At 40.7% G+C, this 21,570-nt stretch overlaps 1 protein-coding gene across 1 annotated transcript; it reads left to right on the top strand.

Annotated features, from left to right (window-relative positions):
• The first annotated feature begins 86 nt into the window (after positions 1 to 86).
• cds2 (CDP-diacylglycerol synthase (phosphatidate cytidylyltransferase) 2) lies at positions 87 to 15,844 on the top strand. Its single transcript, XM_036526676.1, has 13 exons — positions 87 to 357; positions 6,817 to 6,959; positions 7,182 to 7,278; positions 10,061 to 10,158; positions 10,850 to 10,989; positions 12,436 to 12,494; positions 12,742 to 12,824; positions 13,175 to 13,262; positions 13,497 to 13,565; positions 13,881 to 14,033; positions 14,334 to 14,453; positions 14,757 to 14,860; positions 15,360 to 15,844. The coding sequence occupies exons 1-13, from the start codon at positions 295 to 297 to the stop codon at positions 15,490 to 15,492; spliced, it is 1,350 nt and encodes a 449-aa protein (XP_036382569.1). The 5' UTR covers positions 87 to 294; the 3' UTR covers positions 15,493 to 15,844.
• The last annotated feature ends 5,726 nt before the right edge of the window (positions 15,845 to 21,570 follow it).

The following is a 21,570-nucleotide window of genomic DNA, read 5'->3' on the forward strand; positions in this document are numbered from 1 at the left end:
TTAAAGGAACCAACGCCTGCAGTACACTAGATGCGAAGTGTCTCGCTCTTTGAGAATCTTTGCGGATAAGCATGCTGGCAAACGGCGGGTGAAGGGTTACGGTAGTGCGTAGGTCGTCGGGCGACGTAAGAAGGGGGTATGCTGTCCAGGGGTGGGTAGATTGCTGTACTGCGTGACAACCAAAATAGCTAACTAGCCAGCGACATACTCGAGTTATCTAGCTAGGAATAACAATATTCATTTTAACAATAACACAAAAACTCCGGTATAGCAATTGAGGAAACAATTGTTATAATGACAGAGCTTCGACACCGCGGTACGGCGGAAAACGACTTGCAACAACCAACAGATGAGAAGGTAGGGGGACGTTTGCAATGTTTTCGATTTCCATGATGAGCTTTAGCTAACCTTAGACAGCAAACAAGTCAATGGTCATACGGCTATGATAATTTATTGAACGATCAAACTATCTAGCCAACAGTTTACCTCGTGATTGGAGCAGCTAACTGGAGCTACTCAGGTAGCTAACGTTGACTAGTTTGCTACCAAGCCATATAGATTTGCCTAGCTAGCCGACGTTTATTTACACACACAGAGATGGCTAAATACAGCTAACACTGGGGTTGCTAGTTGCATCTCTAGGTCTGAAGTATTCATCTGGTTCATTTTAGATGGCTGGAGAGATGGGGAATTATGGCCCATAAAAATCAGGTTACGTAGTTAGTTAGCCAGTGGTCTGTCATAATATAGTCAGAAAGCTGTTATCTAGCTATCACTGCCTTGTCGCCAAGTCAACTAGCTAAAATTAGATTGCTAACGCTAGGCAGTCTACTTGTTAGCTCGCTGTTTTTGGCGTTAGGTGAATGGCGTTAGCCAAATGGCTACATATTCTAGTGGCTAGCCACATGTTAGCGATTCCCTGGAGTTTGATTAGAATGTTCGAGACTCAGCTAGCTAGCAGCTGGCACCTTAGCTAAGTTCGTTATAGGCTATAGCTAGGTAGATGCGTCCAATAATGCATGGCCCAGCTACCAATGGCAAAAGGCAAGTTATCTGACTTAACTCTTATCGAAGCAAAAAAAAAAAAAGTAGTAACGAGTATTTTCGGGGCAGTTTTTTCCATAGATGTTTGACTTGGGAGTCTTGCTTAGTTAGCCAGCTAGGGGGTGCATTCCTGTCCTAATTCTGTAATGCATTTTGTTCATAGATGAGTTTCTGTAGCCAACGTTAAATATATTATCGCTGGGTAGTAAAACTGGACCGTAAGCCAGAGCTGTTACCTGGATTGCATCCTTGGTGGTCCAGTAAACGGAAGGGGCGTGGTGGGAACTAAGGATATTTTTAGCTATCAGCTAGCCAGCTAGTTAGACTAGCTAACATGCTAACGGAAATTGGTGACGTCATTGCTTTCTTGCAAGTTGGCCAACGTATCGGCTCATTTAGTTGACTAGCGAGTTCCTTACTTCTCCGTTTAGTTCTCCCGCCGAGTAGTACACATAAGCTGTGAGTTAAAAAAATGTTATACTGGTGATGGTAGTATGTTTTCGTCATCGTGGATCACATGCACAGTATAACTATGCTAGCAAGATAATTGAATGATTTTATTTTTAAATCACGTATTTAGTTTGTTATTAGACTTGCTAACTAAGTCCTGCGTCGTTAAACGCAGCTCCCATGTCCTTAAGTTAACGTTAGCCTAGTTATCTTGCTGGCTACGTCATTTCGGCTGTCAAGTTGACAGACTTGTCACCATCTTGAGCAGTTGAGCAATTTTAATATAATTTCAACAAAAAGCAGACTGTGTTATTAATGTAAACCTAATTAGCATTAACGTTGGATTGCTTGAATAGACTGGGCTTACAGACGCACGACTCCACTTGCTACACAAGCCATTATTTGGGGCAGAACAGCTCTAAGTGCTAGACATACATTGTTATGATTCTGTGCTAGCTAAATGGTTCAATCCAGATGGTCTGGCTATTAGAGGAAGGGCCCTCAGGGTATTGTATTGCAAGCGTTACACAGTGGGCTAAAGGGCAGCTTTGGGATGGTTTATCATTCATTGAGCTGTTTCTGATTAAATTCAAAGGAGTCAGTCCTTTATGTGTTTGCCAAATACATGTTTACAAACACATGGTTAGAAAATCTGTGAATTGCAGAAATAAGGTAATGCTTAGAATGAAAGTAGCATCCGTTGCTGTCCCTATGTATTTGGTGAAGCCAATCACAATCATGTCTCATCTCTCACAAATATCGTTTTATCAAGTGACCATGGCCACACATTGGGTCCAAAAAGTTAAATTCTAGTTTTGTGCAATATTACCTGTCCAACTATTTAAGAACTTGCATATGAACGCAGCTGAGTAAATCTGTTCCAGCTGCTTACATCCAGGGAGCTAGAGCTGTCTGTAACGTGTGCATCTATTACACAAGACTTGCAGCAGACTTGATTAGATTTACATTGTAATGAGAGTCATGCTGTTCTGGCAGATATTCTTCTAGCGTTTAAAAAATCCAATTCATTTAGTTCTTTTCTATATTCCCCTTTCACTGTCCCATTAACCTCAATTCTGTCAGCTGAACTCTACCAGTGTGTGATTGCTGTTAAACAGACTTGAGACGACTCAAAAAAAGTATAGTTTCACTTTGAACTTTTAATTAGAATTTTGAGTGTCAGTAATTGGTTGAGTGCTGTCAAATACAATCATAGCCTTTGTGCTCAGTGTCTCTTACCTACTTATATATAGTCAGGTGTGCTCCTGCCACACCTTACAGCTTAGCAAAAATAAGGTGCTCAAAAGCTTTTGAGTGGAGGAATGCAACACTGAACTTAACCCTGTTGCAATGTACGTTTCTGAACAGTTCTTTTCATGCATGATTGATTCTTTGACAAATTGCCAAAATAACTGTGGGAGAGGTTTATTTGACCATCACGGAACACATCTGTGCTCCAGCTTCATGGATCTGTGTTCAGTGGAGGAACAGTTCTTGCGTTGCTTGCGCCCAGGTGGAGGTGACAGGGGTATATGAAGGACCCTCAAGGGCAGAGTGCTACCAGTAAGGAAACATGTTCATGAAACATGTTCAGACTGTTTGCAGTGAAACCTACCATAACCAGTAGTGAAAAACAGGTTTTCAAGCATTCACAGCTGCTTCTCCAGCCCAAGGAAAAGGTGAGCCCCATAGTTATGCCTCTTGTGTGCTGTAGGGTAATCTCTGAATCCTGAAGATGACATATGTAAAAAAAAAAAAAAAAAAAAAAAAAAAAAAAGCCCAAATAAAAATTCAGAGCCTATTTACAGATAACCGACCCATTCAGACAGTGGGCATGACCGGATTGCAAGATTACAAGAGGGGGGTAACAGCTAAGCTTCCTGAAGAAGCTGAGTGCAGTGGTCTGGCTGGTGTGTAAGATTGGGTGATCAACGAAAGATAAGACAGAGCCATTCCCCTCACTTCTTGGTAGGCTAACACCAGCATTTTGAAGTGAATGTGAGCCATCACCGGTTGACAGTGAAGGGATGTACTAGTACAGTAAGAGAAAACGCCCAGCTCTTTCTGATAAATTGTGTGAGAACTTTGATGGACACAGGTCATAAGGACCTTAGTCAAATGTGCGCTGGGGCATTGGTTTCTGCGTGGCGTAGCCCTAGAGGGAAGAGAACCCCCTCCTGGCCCGGCTAAACTTGCTGTAGCTCCATGCCATATAGTAATGCTTTTGGCTATATTAAGCACATCCACCCCCTGACCTTGTCAGCCTACCCACACGGGATGTAAAGAAAGCAAGGGTAGCAGTTGAGAAAGAAAAGCTACAAATGTGTGCTAATAGGGTAAGTAAGCAGGTGCGAGAGTATCTGCTGCTGAGAAGGAACAGCAGAGAAAGCATATGAGCAAAGTGTTGTCATTTGCAGAGAGAGGAAAAACAGTTTTGAGCAAAGAGAGTGATGTCCTGCGATAATCAAATTCCAAAAGCATTTGATCAGCAAGCCTGTGTTACAAGCCATCTTAGCGAGATGATGGCATTTCAGGCAATTCCCTGCTGTGTCGCTTTTGCATTTTTTGACTTGCAAATTTAAGACTGTCTGTCTGTCTTCAAAAGCAAACTACTCTCAACACCTGATGTTTTAATTGGAAGTCTGAAACAAAGCAAGAAACATTGGCAAACTGCAGTGAATTGGTTTTGCATTTTGAATCCTGTTACTTTATTTTCTTGAATTAAATAAAACGTGTTTTATGTAATTTCCCATATATTGACACTTGTATGTCTGTGGCTTTGAGCATTGTATGACGCACACTATCCTCTGTTACTGTATGCGAATGAGAAATTGTCTTACTGTTTTGTTCTTTAAATAGGAAGATTTTTGTTTTTAGATAAAAATCAGTGAATGGACAGTAAGAAGAAACAGAAATGTAATTGAAACATGTGTTCATATGTGCTAGTGTGAGACAATGATATCTACCACAAAGATAGCAGCTCCATTTATAAGCAAATTGTGGATGCAAATGCTGATCGGAAATCATTTATAGTGCATAACATGCTAGTGCTACGCTTTCCTGTTATCCCCTGTAACAGGAAGTATGCAAGGGTTTCCTCACAGTTCCAGAAGGGTCTTTTTTTAAATGTAGGCATCCTGAGTGACAGGATGTGGTCTCCATGGCAACCCAGTGCCTGCAGTTTCCATCAGCCAGATAGAGTGAGTGAGTGTGTGCATGCGTGTGTGTGTGTGTGAAAGAGAGGGAGAGCAGGAGAGGAATTGACTTTGGATATTGTAAATGATCGATTATTTATTTATCCAAAATTATGGAATTTGTTTGTAAAAAAACATTGATTAGACATGTTTTATCTTTTGTAATTGGCTGTAGATTGAAAACACAGGGAGAGGGAGGGGTCAGACAGCTGGTAATCTCTACTTCATGAAGACAAATGCTTGAGACAAATGAGAAGAGGGTCATCTGACAATCAGGGGGGCGATGGAATTCTTACTTCATAAAAAACAAGCCACACACAAAAACACACACAACTTACAACATGTCATTTTCCCCAAATGTACTGCATATTTGTAAAATTAAGGTAGACATGATAAGGTAAACACATAAGTTGAGCTATGTGTGTAATTTAAATGAATAGGATTTGCATCACATCTTTTACTGGAAAGATAAGCATACACCTAAACAGTGAAGATAATATTTTTTATGTTATGTTTCATTTCATTTTCAGCAAGCTAGCTGAGTAAAAATAAGTCTAAGTACTATACATTGATCAGATATACTTTGGAACTGTCCATCAGCCACTACTTTACTTAGCCTGCTAGTTATTTATTGTGATATTAAGACAGAGACATTCTTCTTTACCCTCTTTATATTGTGGATTAGGATGGACAGAAGTGCATGGAGGCTGCAGAGACATCTTGCAGCAGCCTCTGTGGCCATTTGTCTCTGGGGTGAACCAGCCTGGTAGTAACAAGCAGTTTGTTGCATTCAAGTGTGGATGGGCAAGTCAAACCGTGACCCACCTGTCAACAAAATTAACTCCATCCTGAAACATGCTGCAGAAATTAAGCCCAGATTTAGCTGTCTATGAACCCTCTAGGGTTTTGTGTACTTTTAACAGTTGGTGATGAAATTCAAATGTTTTGATTCATGTATTGTCAGGTTCTATTCAGCCTGAGTAGATAATTGCTTCTGAGAGAACTTACAGAGCACACATGACTAGTGTTATGATATTGGGTTCCATTTTCACAAGAATGACATCGTGTCAACACATTACAAAATAATGGTGATTCAGTGAGTTGTGCTTCAACATTATGTGGACAATTGCTTAAATGAACATTGCGACTGCCCAGTTTGCTACCTGTACTTTCATGTATGACAACCCATGATAGTAATCTCACAGATCATCAAAAATGACTTCAATAAAATTAAATATATTAATAGCTTCTTCTTTTAAACAGGCAAGTTGTATGTGATTACAAGAGGGTGCTAGTGAAAGTGAATAAAAAGGCAGCATCTATTCTATACATTGTATAACAGTCCATATCTTGTGCTGTCATGTAATCTGGTGTATATCATCTGGTGCTATGGTCCCCGTAAGTGAGAGGAAGTGTTTTTAGGTGGTCTTGCCGCTGTTTGACAGATATGTCTCTAGCTTTTCCCTTGTCTACACAGATGAGGTCATCATTGGGCCCCCAGAGAGATGTTTAAAATTACTCAGTATACTCAGGAAGTAATCTCAGCTGAATCATAAGTGATACATTCTACATTGTCCCATTTTTTACGTGTGTGTGTGTGTGTGTAAGCCCTGAGTTCAAGAATTCCCAAGAAAAACATGGGTACCACAGTTTTCAGACATTGTGTAATGTATTCCAGGCATCAGTGGAAACAGTGAGTGGGCAGTGACATGTATTTTTTTCTAACACAAGCTTGGTAATTGTGAATGCTTCGACAAAGGAAAAAAATCTATAAATATTACATATAATATTATATATATAAATATTAAATATATATAATTGTGTCTATGAATAAGAAATTACAGAAACTATGATAAGTCTTTTATTTTTATTTTCAGCGTCAGTAGTTGCAGCATCTTGGGAATTTAGCATAGTAGCCCACCACAAAACAGACTTGTGGTAGTCAGCTTATGTTTATGACGTTACATTAATTAGTAATGTATCATACTGCCCTGGTGATAAGGTACTAAGCAGAGCACACAGTAATTATCTAGGATATGCATTTTACTCATTTAAAAAACATGAAAATGGAATTGCATTTCAAAGCATTCTGCGTTACCTCTTTTTGGTTGCCTCTCTTGTCTCTCAGGGCTCAGAGACAGACGCGAGGACCGACGGAGAGGCGGCCTCAGACAATGAATCAAAGTTGGATTCGGGCGTCCCAGAGGTTCCTGTCCCACCTGATGACACCCCTGAAGTCCTTAACAAAGCCCTCTCCGGACTGTCATCACGGTACCCTGTGCCTTTCTGTACAGTTACTCATTTTATCTTTTTTTTAATCTCCTCCGTAAGAAATCTTTGTCCATATATTTATTCATCCATTCATCCGTTAATCCTTCTGCATACTTATGTGTTGTTCTTTGAGAGAAGTTAGTCTGGACTTTGTCTCTATTGTGAACAATGTACAACGAGCCATTTATCTGTTCCTCAGTAATGCTGTGTATGGGCTTTCAGATGGAAGAACTGGTGGGTGCGGGGAATTCTTACTCTGGCGATGATCTCTTTCTTCTTCATCATTATCTACCTGGGCCCCATGGTGCTCATGATGATTGTGAGTATTTTTTTTTCTCTCTTATGTTTCTCTGGAGTGTATGCTGGGATTATTTTGTGTGTTTTTTTATTTTTTTTTTTATTATTTTGTGTTTTTTTTATTGATTGCCTGTTTTTTTTTGCCAAACTGTAATGCACAATAAGGGAATAAACATTCAAAATAAGAAAATCCAAATAGGAAAATGTGAACATCTTACAATGAAGAATTTGAAAGACTGTTTAAGGTTTTAAAAGTAAGAGTAAGTTTAAAAGTAAACCTCTAAAAGTAAAAAAAAAAAAAATGCAGTGCTCATGTAATACAAACCTGAAACGTAATACATTAGTTAGTCAATCAATCAAACTATTTATTGTAGAGCATTTTTACAGTCAGGATTGTCATGAAGTGCTTTATATAGTGCATTTTCCGGGGTGAATAAAAAAAAAAAACAGGTCCAATTGGCCAATTGGGTTAAAATGGAAAATTATTCTCTGACCCGAGGTACATGTGAACCTGTGTTGGTGAACTAGAAAATGAGTTCTATAAACATGGTCATTTCATGTGAAACAGAGCTGACATTAGCAAGGCCCTCTTAAAAGTTGGCTCATATATTTGTAATGTAGATATTAAAATGTAAAAATGGTTAATGATATGAATTAGAAGTGTTTGTTGTTTGAGATATTGTTAATTGAAGCACATATATACCATAGTTAAGAAAGCCTCTGAGAATCAAGTTCTTTTTCAGCAATGTTAATTTTTAGTTACTATGTACACTTTTTATATAAAATTCTTTAATAAGTAACTGTCAGAATTATGGGAAACTATTCAAAATAAAGAAAATGCTTGTTAGAAAAGTGGTGATACAGAGTTGCAGTTTTTACAGTTTACAGGCTGTTGCCACATTTATAATCAAGCTCAAAATATTGTCCCCTCGCAACACTTCTGAGGCAAAAAAAAAAAAAAACTGGGTCAGAGCAAACTAATACACTGCCTGCATTTGGCATCAAGACAAAAGCTGAAGCACCCAGTATACAAGTAACAGAGAGCTCCAGAGTATTGTGTTTGAGGTTTTCTATAGTGAAAGCATGGGAGAACAGGGTCTGCCCAGCTGCTCCTAAAGCGTTTCCCATAAGGTTAGAAAGGGCACACACACTATTCTGATGTTCTAGCAGATCTGCATAAAACTTAGACACCAGGCATGATTGGCCTCTTACAAAGATTTGAAGACGGGTGAATATGTGGAACGGGCCAGTTTCTGGTAGTAATGTAGGAAAGTCTAGAACGAGGTATGTCCCCCAGGTGCAGATGAGCTTCCTACTCCCTGAGAAAGAAGACTCATTAAAAAATTTAGAATGGAAACTGTACTTTGAGTCGACTAAGATTCTGTTCACAATCCAAGCCACAAGATTAAGGCCAGCAATGGCAAACACAATTCACTACAGTCAGTCATATTGTGTGTCTAACAGGTCAGTGCATGACAACTTTGGTTTAATTTGTGATATTCTAGAGGTTGCCAGGCTCTTTGGGGATAAATGTCTAATATCCTTAAAAGGCTTTTGACCTGGATGAACACCATTATTTATGGAGGGTAATGATGGGCTTTATGTTGAATCCTGGGTAGACAGTCATGCAGGGTGGTGTACTGTGACTTTGAGAGTGTTAAAGTAATTGGTTCAGGGCTCCATTCCAGGTTAGAATGCTGGATTCGGTGGCTTTTCAAACTCTGCTTGTGGAGCGGGGAGGCAGGCTTGAGAAATTACAACAAGCAACAATACGCAGTCACAAAAACAGCAAAACGGCATTTGCAGATAGAGATTTATACTGTAGTATAAATATTTGGAATAACATGGAGGCCTGAACCTAATGTTGATATGACTAAATTAAAACAGGAGTCCTGAGACCTTCTTATATTTAATATAAATATGTAAAGAATATCTGTTACTGAATTTAAAGTTTACCAGTATGCATTGCAGCATTCATGTCTCAGTGTGCTTGCTTAGCCGCTGTTTGTTGCAACATCTTCAAACTTTGCTTAGAAAATTTGGTTAGATCCTTAAACCCTAACCATTAAATCCAATTTTAGAATCCTGACACATGTTTGAAATTACCACATTTAATAAGCGAACAGGCTATGATTTAATTTAGCCCCTCTCTGTCGGTTACTGCTTAGCCTATGACAGATGGCACTGGAAACATGTTTGATGGTGTGCGATACACTGTGTCCTCACAGCAGAAGCGAGCCAAGTGCAGTCCACCAATACACTTGCCCACAGCCAGCTGTTTTTTTTCACACTATCACCCTACGGTGCCATACAGGAGAGCAAGAGCTGATTGGTGCGATAGGCATGTCTCTTACTCATGGTAGCCTAGCTACATACAGGTGCCTGACCGGTCACTAGAGGGTGCTAATGAGAGGTGTGGCAAGGAACCTTGGCCAGCGTATGCCCACCCTACTAGAATGAAGGCAATGGCTTCCCGCCACTGCAAACCTCTAATTCTAGTTGGCTACTGACGAATCACATTGCATTTGGGGAGGCTGTAGAGCTGAAGTGTCCTTGAGGTTTGTGTCAGGGATGCAGGGTAATGCAAGGGGCCCACGTTGTTTAATCAAACACGATAATTTCTGTTAACTAGCTATTAACAGCTGTACGTAGCTCACTTTGGTCTACAGCAGTGTTGTTTGTTGAATAAAATCCTAAAACACTGTGCACTTTGCAGAGTTATTTCAGGTTGCAAACGCCACTCACAGTCGATCATAAGTCTCTGAGCACTCACAGCTAATGATGAAATGTCTCTCCCGTGCCAGGTGCTGTGTGTGCAGATCAAATGCTTCCATGAGATTATCACCATTGGCTACAGTGTGTACCACTCCTACCACCTGCCTTGGTTCCGAACACTGAGCTGGTGAGCCTCCCTCCCCCGCAGGTGTCACTGAGTGACACCCTGTCCTTGTATTCTTTTGGCTCTTTGCATGGCTGGGGTCGACATTTTACATGGTTACCTTTGTCTCCGTATTGTTTGTAAAGTGATAATATGACATGCAAATTGACATACAGTTTTTCCAGTGCATTAATCAGGAGATATTTTATATTGTATTTCCTTGCAGACTTCCAGAGGTTGGTCTGATTGGGTAATACAGTAGTTTATTAGACAATCAAGTGAGTTAGTAAGATGTAGTACTTATTTACATAGGTAGAAAAATAAGTAGTTATGTAAATAGATGAAGGTAGGAAGAAGCAAGTAGTTATAGTGTTGGTGATGAAGTTTTAATATGCAGTACTTTGCTGAACAAGTGGTAAATGGAGAAGCGACTATTTAATTAGGTGTAATGCTTCATTGTAAAATCTAGTGTGTATGTTCCATCTGTTCATTAGTTTGTTACCCTTTTGTTGTACAACAAATGATAGAAAGTACCACCATAATGCCCTATGGGCTTGTTGGCTACATTCAAAAAGATAAAGAATGATGTGTCTTTCAGATGACTCATCCTGCCTGAAGGTGTACTCTTGAATGAATAGGTCTGGCGGTTAGCATAGCTGAGCTGTCAGCATTTCTTTGCTGTATCTGCAGTGTACGTGTCTGCCCTTCCCCTTAGGTACTTCCTGTTATGTGTGAACTACTTTTTCTACGGAGAGACTGTGACAGACTACTTCTTCACTCTGGTGCAGCGGGAGGAGCCCCTGCGAATCCTCAGCAAGTACCATCGCTTCATCTCCTTCGCCCTCTACCTTACAGGTGAGACACCACTCCACCCTGTCCTCTACCCCCTACCCATCTGGTGTAGTGGGCAGCAGTGTGGTCTAGTGGAAAGGAGTGGTAACTAAAAGGTTGCCAATGCGGTTCCCCGCTATGGTACTTAACCCAGAATTGTATAGCTGTATAAGTGGATAACATAGAAGAATTTTAACCCATGTAAGTCACTCTGGAGAGGAGAGTCTGCTAAGCAAGTAAATGTAGATGTAGTGTACCCTAGTGCACACCCACCTTGTTCCCTACCCCAGCGCACGCTCACCCTGTCCCCTACCCCAGCGCACGCTCACCCTGTCCCCTACCCCAGCGCATGGCCATCTTTGTTTCCTACCCAGTCCCTCTGTTACCTGCGCTAGTGCACCACTGCCTTTTATTTATAAAACACCCAGTGTATTTCACACTCTGCCCTTACAGAACACACACTTCAGTTCCATTTGCATTCGCCTTTACTTGCTCCTGCTTATACGCCTGTGTGGAAGCAATCACCAGATAAATGTTACTGATAAACTACATGATAACTCTGCTAACGCTGCTGTAGCTTTCTGTCTGAGGTTTCATCTACATATCTGCAGATGTACTAGCACCAGTCAGGCTACAAGTCTAAGCTCTTGATAGCAGTGTTATGTCAGTGTGACAAATCCATGCAATGAAACGGCAGTTGAGTTTCAGCTAGTGGTGAACAGGATGTGGTTGAACTCTTTCACTGCGTTTCTTGTTCCGTTTGTGTGTCAGTCATCAGGCTTTTGTGCTGGAGCAAGACTTTTCCCTGTCACTGTTTCTCTGTTGATAGTGAGCCAGGGCAAGCTTGATTACATTTGCATTAGGTTCCATTAGGTTTTTACACAGTAATGATATATCTTCCCATGTCCAGCTCAGTTTGAGATATGGACAAATAGACAGGCTTCCATCATTGAGGTTACAGTGAAGCTTTGTTGAGTGATTAAAGCCGCCTTACCCCTTTCCCCTGTCATCAGTCATCATTGTCAACCCTCAGGGTCTTTGGCATGTCAGTACCCTGACTTTTAATGATGTCTGATGTGAAGGATGCTTTCAATAGGAAGGCGAAGTGTCGACATCAAGCGGTGTCCAGCAGCCTCAGCCTAATTGCCATGCTTGTCTGGAAAGAAAGGGTCCATTCTCAACGTGCCGGCTCCTCTCTGTCCTCAGCAAAGCCACGCTTTCACCTTCTTTGTTTCATCTTTTTTTTTTTTGCCTCTTGCCTTTGTTTAACACGCTGCCGATTTAACCCTGGCTTTGATGATGAAAAGCCTCCCCGCCCTCCCGCACCTGCCACCACGGAAACGCCTCGCGGACAGCTGCCACGGCTGCCGAAATGAGCAGATAACAGACCAGCCCACAGACAGGGAAATAAGCACCCGTTGATTGTTTGGTCATTTGCAGATGTTTTTTTTCCTGTTGTTTGTTGCACAGGGTTCTGCATGTTTGTTCTGAGCCTGGTGAAGAAGCACTACCGCCTGCAGTTCTACATGGTGAGTGCGGACGTGCTGCTGGCCCGCTGCATTATTGATGTGTATTCTTTCCTATAAACATGGGGAAGATCTGTCACGAGGCTGGGCTCAGGCCAGGCCTGATTTAGACTGTTCTGTTGCAAAGCGAGCTGGGTAACTGCGGATTAAAACAGGGTTCATCAGAACACACTAAATATGAAAGGGAACGGGAGGTCTTTTCTCATTTTTCTTGGCCTCATGCTTGCTGCCCTCTCTTTCCCTCACTCAGTTTGGCTGGACACACGTGACCCTGCTGATTGTTGTGACTCAGTCTCACCTCATCATTCACAATCTCTTTGAGGGAATGATTTGGTAAGAAATGCCCGTCTTTCTCACTCGTACCTAATAACTTAAAGTTGCAATGACTTACTGCTAACAGTATTTTAGTTCCTCCTCTGGCTGTGTGGTTACATAGGCACACAAGCTTAGCTCCAAGCCTCTCAGTACTCCAGTGAGTTCACAAGCAAATCCTAAGGAGGCTGCATTAGAATAAAATATTACCTGTGTAACATATTTTATATTAATACATTACATACATTTTATGTGCATCACAGCAATGCACACGTGTCCTTGTTGGACTCAGAATAGCCATAGGGTATCTCTTTCTGTAGCTGCATGTTGTTCTTCACCAAATGAAGCTGATTCTTTATGCCTTTCCACAGGTTCATCGTCCCCATCTCCTGCGTCATCTGCAATGACATCATGGCCTACATGTTTGGCTTCTTCTTCGGCCGCACTCCACTCATTAAGGTTATTATTTGAATATAATTTTCAAACACAAAACTTAGGTTAAAAACTTAAGTCTACAAACTGTCTGATATCTGAGCATGGACAAGAATATCTACTGCTGTCTACATTTGGTTTTCGTTATGAATAACGAAAGTGGTAAAAAAAATGCAGTGTCCTTTGTGATTTCTGTCACACCCAGAATGGTGGAAAATGTTCAGCTAAATGTGGTGTTCTGTGATCCCTTGCTCACTGCAGCTCTCTCCTAAGAAGACCTGGGAAGGCTTTATTGGAGGATTTTTCGCTACCGTGCTGTTTGGGATATTGGTAACTGATGCGACCACTGTCCGCGCACACAGACACCCACTGTATTGTCACACAATAGCTGAGTTATGTAGGAATTTCTCAGTCATTGTAACATTCCAGCATCATTATATAGGAATGTCCCAGTTATCGTAAAATGACAACATTGCACACAATGCTTCCTGGCAGTCTCTCACCACAGCAGTCAGGTTTTTTAAAAGATAGGTTCCTGTTTTCCAAAACTGTTTTGTGGGAGATTTGTAATGGAATGGAAGCTGTCTTCATGTTGGTTTCCAGATGCCTCTGGCCTCTCAGTGAGTTTCCTCCATCTCTCCCCAGCTGTCCTACGTAATGTCGGGGTACCAGTACTTTGTGTGCCCGGTCGAGTTCAACAACGACTCCAACAGCTTCACTGTGGACTGTGAGCCATCAGAACTCTTCCAGCTGCAGGATTACAGCTTGCCCTCTGTACTGGAGTCCCTCACTGGCTGGGTGCGGAGAATATCCGTCCCTCTGTCTGTCTGTCTGTCCTGTTTTGTTTCTCTATTTGTTGCACTCTGTCTTTCCTGGTGCTGCTCACCAGCTGGAGCAGATCGAACTGTGTATGGATTTTTGTTGAAATGGTTCTCTCTTTCTGTATTGGTTTTAAGAAAGTTTTAATAAGGCATGGTGGATTTCACCAGTTTTGCTCAACTCTTTCATTACTATCTGAGAGGACCATAAAGGGATCAGCTGAGTGGAGACAAACTGTGCTGTTCTTGGATGAGTGTGTAAGTCCCCCTCTCCCTGCAGACCACAGTGAGGATGTACCCCTTCCAAATCCACAGCATCGCCCTGTCCGCCTTCGCCTCCATCATGGGTCCCTTCGGCGGCTTCTTCGCCAGCGGTTTCAAGAGGGCCTTCAAGATCAAGGTGAGTCTCTGGCAACTGGATTCCTCAGCGGTTAGGTATTGATACTGTGGACCACTGGGAGCAGCTGTAGACCTCAGGAAGAAAGCCTGGGGTTGATTGGATGGCCAAGAGGCTGGGGCCAGCATTCACAGCACTGCCACCTACAGGCACTTAATATTAATTGCATCAGTGCAAAAAAAGGGTCTTGCACTTAAATGATTCAGAAACTGGTCTTGAGATTAAAAGCACCAATAAATTGGTGCATAATGTGATCCAGTGGGAATGTTCTGAACTCACTGTGTATTTTTTTAAATTTTGTTCCAGGACTTTGCTAACACTATCCCTGGCCATGGTGGAATTATGGATCGATTTGACTGCCAGTATCTCATGGCTACCTTTGTCAACGTCTACATTGCCAGCTTCATCAGGTGACAGCTGTGGCCTTGCTTGTTACTCATTTGATTGAATCAGTGTAGTTTACATATTCTAGAAATAATGACTGGATGTTGTTTCCCTTGGCATGAAAAAGAACAATTGATATGACTGGTTTGATATAGACAGTGGTGCATTTATCATTTCAGGTTATGAACAGTGAACCCAGATGAGAGGTCTTTTTTAGTGATTGATTTAATATATTCCCCAAATTTATTTTGCATTAATTTTAAATGTGACATAAAATTATTCATGGCAAAGATTTGAGCAACACTAAAATGGGACCCTAATAATATTTTGATTTCACAAATTTGTTTTCACAAATTAGGTAACCTTTTCAGCAAAGCATTTGTTTTTCATCAGTTCAGTTCCGATAGGTTCAGTCCATTCACACCAGCAGCAGGCAGCACTTTCATTTTAGAATGGAGACACCTGTAGAGTCATCAGAACAGAAGCCCACTTCTCATGCAGTCTGTCTGTGATCTCCCCACCCAGGGGCCCCAACCCCAGCAAAGTGATCCAGCAGCTACTCGCTCTACGATTGGACCAACAGCTCCACATCTTCAACTCTCTCAAGGCACACCTTACGGAAAAGGGGCTGCTTTCAGCCAATGAGGAGGCTGCATAGGCGGTCCCGTTCACCAGTGACGAGAGCGAGGAAGGCGGAGAGGAGAAAGGTCAGCCTCGTAGCAGCAGGCGTTGGTGTGTGTTTTGGAGGTGGAAGATGGACGGTGCTTGACTGGGCAAGAACACAACTGAACAAACTCAATTTAAGCCTTGGGTCATTCCATTTCGTGTGTGTAAGCGCGTGTCACTGTCATTGTTTGTCAGTTTGTCTATGGTTATGTTCGTGAGTTACCGTTGTTTGTTTTTTTTTTTTTTAAGTTAGCCAGACTAGTTACAAATGCAGTGATGACACTTGGTTCACAGAGATTGTGAAGTCAACTTTACATCTCCAGTCATATACAGTAGACTATATATATATAATATGTGTGAATATTTTATGGTATATATTTTATTTTATTTTATTTTATTTTATTTTAATGCACTGTGTAACACATTCACACTGTAACTTCGCCATCAGAGTGACTTCTGTTTAATTATTGCATTTGTTACATAATATATTTATATATTGATGGTGAAGGTTGCTTTGGAATAATCTTCAAGCAAAATGTCAGCCAGAACGTTATTTTACACCTACGGGTGTCTGTATCTATATTCTGTTTATCTGTGTGAATTTGTCATGTATAATAGAAAGCCAGTCATTGCAAATATATGAACGCCATATACATATATCTCTAGTATTTTTCATGTGATTAATGCCACAGTTTCCATGTCCCAGTTTCAAAAAGTAAAGATGTATACACACTCAGCAAGCCAGTAGGGGATGGAGGTCACAGCGGGGGTTAATCACTGCTGCTGGACACAGTTGGCTAGCATGGAAGCATTGGATTTGGGATCAGAGAGCAGCGAACAGTCAGGACAGCGTTTTGAACAACACAAGCACATGGTTCCAGACAATGCAGCAGATCTTGTACCTGCTGATGGTGAGTTTACCTTAAGGCATTTTCTCACTGATCAGTATAAGCTGGGAATTGGCAATGTTTGTCTGTCTGGGGGATTGCATAAAAACCTCAGGGCCCCCACAGTTTGTGAATATGCTTGAAAATAGTTTTATTCTGGAAAATCAAGAGAAATGTTCACTTATATTTTTACTTTTACACCAAGCGAAGTATGTCCCATCTTGCTAACTCACTAGCTTAAGATCACTCACTATCAAGTCTAGCAGTGTTGGTGTGTTGATATTCCGTACAGAACAGATGTTTGCTCGCTGCTTTGCCTATTAAATCGGATTCCAAAAGTCTTCAGCAATCACTGCCAGGATTACCCACAGACATGTATCCATGTCGACACACAGCATTTTTGGAGTAATGTTGTTCAAAAAGTGTTTTGACAGTTCCATCTGCACAGTAGTCCAGTTTCACATGAATCTGACTATTGCAGCAGTGGAAATAACCACAGAAAATCACAGATTTTAATAAAACCATTATTAAAACACAATGGAAAATAAGTGATATGAGTGATGGCCGTGAAACACACAGGTGTCCTATTTAGCCAGCTATTCAGTTACATTTTCATGTCCTGTTGCAGGGACTACCTATAGGCACCACTGCTGTTTTAAGGTATTGCAGCTTTAAAGTTACCTGAAATTCTACTGTTAGCTCATTAGCTAATGAGCTTCTCTGTGCTTTACAACGGTTAAAAGGCATGTGGCAGTGTACTGCCTACTTGCATTGTAAGTCTCTGTCTGGCTGGTGTGCCAACATCCACGGTCTTACGGAAATCACGGTAGGCAACGGTAGGCATCGAGCAACGGCGCTGTCATTTGTTCTAATGATTTATTAAGCCACTTAAGTCCGCTAATGCCGCTCACTTTTAGTTCAAGGCTTGTGTGAGGAGGAAGGGAGCTCAAGCATGTTTACACGCACCCATTAGAGCTCCGAACGTTATCACTGTCCACCGCTGTTGTCTGCAGTCTACGTGCTTGTAAGAGAAGGATAGTGGAAGTGTGCATCGCTGCCCTGTAACCTGGCTGATGTAATTGTTTAGACCTAAAGAAGTTGCAGAAGGACTGGTGTGGAGGCGCTGAGCTGCTACAGGCCCTTAATTCCATTCGTTGTAATGAGGTGGTTAAAGAAATGGTATTGGTACAGAGCGTTTGAGAAGGAACATAGTCCGCTGTCTGAGTTCAGAGTGACGAATGAGAACGCCACTGTATTTTCTCAGTCAAGAATTCTCAAGTATGTAGTTCACATGACTATATGTGATCACAGTACAGTCAAACAGGTCAGATACCAGTGATAAATGATAGGCTACCTATAGTCACTTACAGGGACATGTGTTTTGTGAAATGGTTTGGTTCATTAAGGGTTTTTTGAGGGATCAAAACGGCAATCTTTTTAAATTGCGTCAATGTTCTTTGTTCAATGTTTGCTTTTCATCAGGATCGCTTGCACTCTAAGGACCATTTTATTTCCTACGGTAAACCTTGAAGCTTGAGTTGAACTTGCACTGTTTAAATGCCTCTTGTAAATGAAGAGTTATGAAACCTTGGCATAAAAAAACTTACAAAAAAAATACAAATCTTAACTTATATCTCTAAAGGAATGATCCTGTGCCTCATGTCATCTTCAACATAGGCCAGATGGCCTTTTACTCACCCCCTAATTATCAACTGTAAACCAGAATAATATGTACTTAGCTGCATTTCAAATTACAGTACAGTCAGCAGTTGTCTGCCAAAGTAATTATTATCAAGTATTCAAACCAGATTTGCAGTTCATGATTGGTGTGTAGACCCTTGATTCCAGCCCTGGACAAATATAGAACAAGCTCAGATGATGTCGCTCAAAGTAGATGCGATAACATTCTCTGCAGAAGTACAATACAGTCCCAATTTGTGACTTTTTAAGGACTTAATTTCCTTTCCCTGCATTATCTCCACACTATGTACTAATATATAAAAAGGAAAATCAACTCTTTGGGTTTTTATACAAATCTGCCTTATTCTGAAAGTTATACAACACTCGAATTTTATCATTTTGATACCCAATAAAATACTGAGTTTATTGCATGTAAAGTTAATGCCTGATACCTTGAAAAATGAATTGTTTCATGTTTCATGTCTTGCCATATTTGTACCTACCCTGATGCCATTAAAACCAAATCGAAGGTCCTTCAGATTGTCCTGAAAACAGCCAATTAAAAACGAAGTGAGAGATTCCTACAATTCAACATCAAAGCCTTACATATAGGCCTGTTCAAGATGGTTATTCCTTAGGATCTGTGTCATAAGACAGTCTGACTAAGCTAAATGTCTGTTAAATGCATTGCCGTGTAATTCTTTGTCTGCTTTGGGTGTAGTACAGAAATACAAAGCAATACAGTGTGGTTAACCAGTGTAGTCCGTTCAGCTTTTCACAGAGTGAATTCCAGTTTTCAGAAGGGATTCATCATAAGTCTTGAAGAAAACTGTACATTTTCTAAATGTGTAGTTTTTAAAAGTAGGCATTTTCAACAAATTCTTATTAGCAGTTACTACTGTATTGTCTGACTCTGGGAGTAAAGTTCAGGTCTGTGTTTTGCACTGGAGGGCGCCTTTTTAGCAAGGAATTATTGTTAAACTTTGTCATCCACAGCCAAGCAGGATGGCCTCTCAAAATGGTTTCCCTTCACACTGGCACATTACTACCAACCACAGGATTTAAATTCAGATTGGGAGAAGCTGAGGAATTGGCCTGAATGTATAATGAGGATGGATTATGTAATAAGTCCACTGTAGCAGACCCAGCAGATTTTCCTGACCATGCCGTGCTGCTCACTTTTCGATCCCTTGTGAAGCGCCAGGCTGTCTCAGTGCAGAACAGAGCCTGCCACAAAACCGTCCTTTAGTTCCAGAGCAGATCCACCTCTACTCTCCTTATTTCCTACTGCAGCACATAACATGAACTCATACGGTTTGACTCTGTAGTAAAACTAGGCATTTTGTCTATCTACCCATCATGTAAGCCTTTTTTTACCTTAATTGTTTATATTTTGAGTTGACTTGTACAGTATATGTTGTATCTTGGTTTTTCAATATTATATGGTGCAAAGTGATTGTCATATTAAGATTCAGCTACTTAGATGCACATCGTATTAAAATGTTTTTTAATCATTTCAGAATTACTCAACATTTTTATGTGCTGATTTTATAGGAAAATATAGAGGCCATATTGTATTTAAACTATATTAATAGGAGTAGAGATAAATAACAACTGTTTTAAGATATTGCAGTGGTGTCTGGTGGATCCATGTTAGCCCCAGAGTTTCTCCCACTAATCTTTGTGCATTGTGTCTTTGAAGCCTAAGGGACATGCATCTGAGTTATTGTGATGTGTAACGTACCTAGGTAGCTGAGTAGGAGAGACATTGACGTAAATAATCACCTGGCAACTGGTGGAGTAATTTGAGACAAATTACAGGAGCAGAGTATGGGGTTTGTATGCTTTGAACTCAGGGTTTTTTTGTTTTTTTTTGGTCATCTGCCACATGAAAGTCTTCTGCCACACTGACAATTGACCACCAGAGGGAGTCAAACTCCAGAGTCTTAATTTAATTTTCTGAGGGTAAGCTTTTCAGTTATTAAACCTCAGACAGTACATGGAGCAGAAAATGATTCAGTGGTTCTTTTCTTCAAAACTGTGTTCTAAATTCTGACTTGAATCCCAGCTACAGAAATGTAATCAAATGCGGTGATGTGTATTTCATGTGGCATGCACTGTACCCAAGTAATTACCTGGTCAATCTGAAAAATACTTTGAGAATTTTGAAAGTCATTTTTGAAGAATTCCTAAATATTCAAAACTGCTTGTGGCAAGTACTGAAAAAGACAACATCCAAAGAAACGCATACATCTATTTGCTGTTCACCTGCATGCTAAAATTTGGAAATGTTGGAAAGGAAGGGATGCCTATGTATAGGTATGTGGAGCCCGGTGAATTTATGTGTTCACACTGTTATGACTATCAAGCAGTTTTCATCAGGTCCAGTGATTGTTATCTTAATACAGGTGCTGTCATACCAACACATTGTTCCAAGTACATCTACCCTGGTCTCAGTGGTCAAGGCATTGTGAACGTATTAGCTGGACACCAATAAAACTTATTACTGGGAGTTATATATTTCAGTATGAGGAACTACTTACAGTTAGATATACAAGTGAGAGAAAGTCTAGGAAACTGATCGCACTGGTCTAACGTCTGAACTGCATGAATTTGTATGAAGGACATTATCTGCCATGAAGAAGGTTTATATATTGGTATATAAAACGTTTACCTTCTTCAGAGCACCCTGCACACGTATTTTCCACTCTATTCCCATTTCAGTTTCCATCTGAGAACAGATGTCAGTGTCTCTCTGCTTCATCATTGTTATTATTATTATTACTATGATTACTATTATTGTTGATATACTGTATCACTTTGTGTTTTGTTGTATTTTTGGGGAAATTTTTAAAGCTGTATATTTCTGGGAAAAAACCAAACAAAAAAAACATAAGTTACTTTCCCCTGCAGTAAGCACTGTGTTAAATTGTGTGACGGTATTAAAAAGGAAAGTGGCATAGTTTTTGTGTTGCTTCTTTTTTTCTGTTTTCTTCCTCTGTGAACTACGGGCAACTTCTCTTTTCTGTTAACCTGTTTCTGCACTGGAAGCTCTATTGGCTTTGAAAGCAGTGGTACCTGCTGTTGTGATGCCAAGGAAGCTCCCTCACCAAGTCTTCAAACTCAAGGACCTGGCTGGGACTCAGGACATTCCTTTTCCAGAGAAATGTACCACTGTTTTGTGCATACAGACACCTTCAGCCAAACCAAAATGATTTCAACCCTGAGGTTACAACCACTAACCATACGCATAAAGAGAGCCATGAACACACAGAACAGAGCTAGTCTGTGCTTGACCAGTTTCTAGGTGTGCATCTTAAAAAAGGTCAAATTCAAGTTGGGGAAAAAACTGCATCTCCATTCTGATATTTCAGCAGTCACGCATCCAAACACAGAGCTTAGAATTTATCATTTATATTGCAACAGGCTACAAAATCTATTTAAACAAGGCATTTAGGTGTATTGAAAAAAGACGGGTGTGAAACTACAGCTGAAACAGTTAA

This window comes from Megalops cyprinoides, chromosome 4 (genome assembly GCF_013368585.1).
Source record: "Megalops cyprinoides isolate fMegCyp1 chromosome 4, fMegCyp1.pri, whole genome shotgun sequence".
NCBI classification, from domain to species: Eukaryota; Metazoa; Chordata; class Actinopteri; order Elopiformes; family Megalopidae; genus Megalops; species Megalops cyprinoides.